General features: G+C 52.2%; 1 protein-coding gene across 1 annotated transcript in view; it reads left to right on the forward strand.

Moving 5' to 3' along the window:
* Positions 1-1261: 1261 nt before the first annotated feature.
* Positions 1262-2168, forward strand: part of MORN3 (MORN repeat containing 3) — a 22967-nt gene continuing 22060 nt past the window's right edge. The window contains exon 1 of the mRNA XM_011948510.1: positions 1262-1577. Within this exon, the coding sequence (XP_011803900.1) occupies positions 1433-1577 (145 nt within the window). The 5' untranslated portion in view covers positions 1262-1432. The remainder of the gene's footprint in view (positions 1578-2168) is intronic.

Consider the following 2168-nt stretch of genomic DNA (forward strand, 5'->3'; position numbering starts at 1 on the left):
TTCATAGTGTTAGCCAGGATGGTCTCGGTCTCCTGACCTTGTGATCCGCCCTCCTCGGCCTCCCAAAGTGCTGGGATTACAGGTGTGAGCCACCGCGCCCGGCCTTATTATTTTTTAAGACTGAGTGTCGCTCTGTCACCCAACCTGGAGTGCAATGGTGCCAGCTCAGCTCGCTGCAACCTCTGCCTCCCGGATTCAAGCGATTCTCCTGCCTCAGCCTCCTGAGTAGCTAGGATTACATAGGCGCATGCCACCAGGTCCGGCTAATTTTTGTATTTTTAGTAGAGACAAGGGTTCACCATGTTGACCAGGCTGGTCTCGAACTCCTGACCTCAGGTGATCCGCCTTGGCCTCCCAAAGTGCTAGGATTACAGGGGTGAGTCGCTGCGCCTGGCCCTCCTTTTTTCAATATATGTATTGATTTTTTAAAGTGAGTTAACTTATTTTTATTTTCTTCTTGAGAAAAGTTCTCACTCTGTCATCCAAGCTGGAGTGCAGTGGCATGATCTCGGCTTACTGCAACCTCTGCCAAGTGAGTTAATTTACATATAAAGATTAATAATAGTACATGTGATATTTGGAAATGGGAAGGGAAAAAATCCCAACGGCATAGAATTTGGGACCTGAGATTGTTTCCCCACGGCCAGTTTTTGCTCTGCCTATTTTCTTTGCCTGGAATGATTTTTCCCTACTCCTAGGTGTGATTGTCAAAATATGTACCCATATTTTGGGTTCATATTTTGGATTCATATTTGGCTCAGTGGCTCATGCCTGTAATCCCAGCACTTGGAGAGGCTGAGGTGGGTGGATCATTTGAGGTCAGGAATTCAAGACGAGCCTGGCCAACATGGTGAAGCCCCGTCTCTACTAAAAATACAAAAATCAGCCAGGCGTGGTGGTGGGCGCCTGTAATCCCAGCTATTTAGGAGGCTGAGGCAGGAGAATCACTTGAACCCAGGAGGCAGAGGTTGTAGTGAGCTGAGATGGCGCCACTGCACTCCAGCCTGGGCAACAAAGCAAGATTCTGTCTCTAAATAAAATAAATAAATAAATAAAAATATTTAGAAGACATCAAAAAATATATATATATATATATATACACGTATACATGACGCCACCCCCTCCCTGGGGGCAGCTTCTCCCTGATGCCATCACAAACCCTCCTGCTCTACTGGTCTCCCTAGATTCCCAAGTGATTGTGCCATCAGACCCCCTGGGAGGGGGCCCCTGGGAGAGGCAAGGGAGGGGCCAGCCAAAGGTCAGTCCAGCACTAAAGGATCCCCACCAAGGGCCGTTCACCTGCCCCGGGAACTCAGAACACACATGACTCGCCCCACTTGAGGTCAGGATCCCGGCATTACACGGGGCACACTGAGCCCCAGATGTTCCTAACCCTTTTCCAGCACCCTCCATCCTTGCAGAAGCAGCCACCATGCCAGTCTCTAAGTGCCCGAAAAAGTCGGAGTCCCTGTGGAAGGGGTGGGACTGGAAGGCCCAGAAGAACGGCCTGCGGCGCCAGGTGTATGCTGTGAATGGCGACTACTATGTGGGCGAGTGGAAGGACAACGTGAAACACGGTGAGTGGGACTCTAGGACGGGTGGCCAGAGTGGGGTCGTAGCCACAGTGGGCAACAGGGCCAGGAAGGCAGTGTACAGAGCTCACTGGGGACATGAGATGTGTCCCCAAGGCTCCCCCAGGATGAGTGCTGGCCCAGGCCAGCTGGGGGCCTCCACGTGCTGGGGCTTCTGAACAAACTCAGCCCTGACTTCAACAGAGTGAGGGTCTCAGGACCAGCAGTGGACAGAGGGTCTTGAGAAACTGGCCTGTCCCCGGGGCTCTGGGACCTAGGGGGCTCAGTTCCTGCCTTCTGAGACTTGGGTTAAGCACTGGGCTGGCTGGCAACAAGAAAAGCCAATCCCCCCGAAACCAGCTTGCAGTGGGGTTCTGGGCTTTGCATTCATCTGTGATGCTCTGCAGAGGGCTGAGCTCCAGGCACAAGGGAGGACCCCCTACTCCATCCCCCCGGAGGAGGAGCCGGGGCTCCAAGTCTGACCAGCAGGGGGCAAAGGGGTCCTGTTGATACAAACTAAATCCTGATAGGGGGAAAAAAAGAAAGAAAAGAGAGCTTTCATTTTTAAATGTGGCACTGCTGCTCACTCCAGTCTTG

The sequence above is a fragment of the Colobus angolensis genome, unplaced genomic scaffold, assembly GCF_000951035.1.
Source record: "Colobus angolensis palliatus isolate OR3802 unplaced genomic scaffold, Cang.pa_1.0 Scaffold28, whole genome shotgun sequence".
Classification (NCBI taxonomy): domain Eukaryota; kingdom Metazoa; phylum Chordata; class Mammalia; order Primates; family Cercopithecidae; genus Colobus; species Colobus angolensis.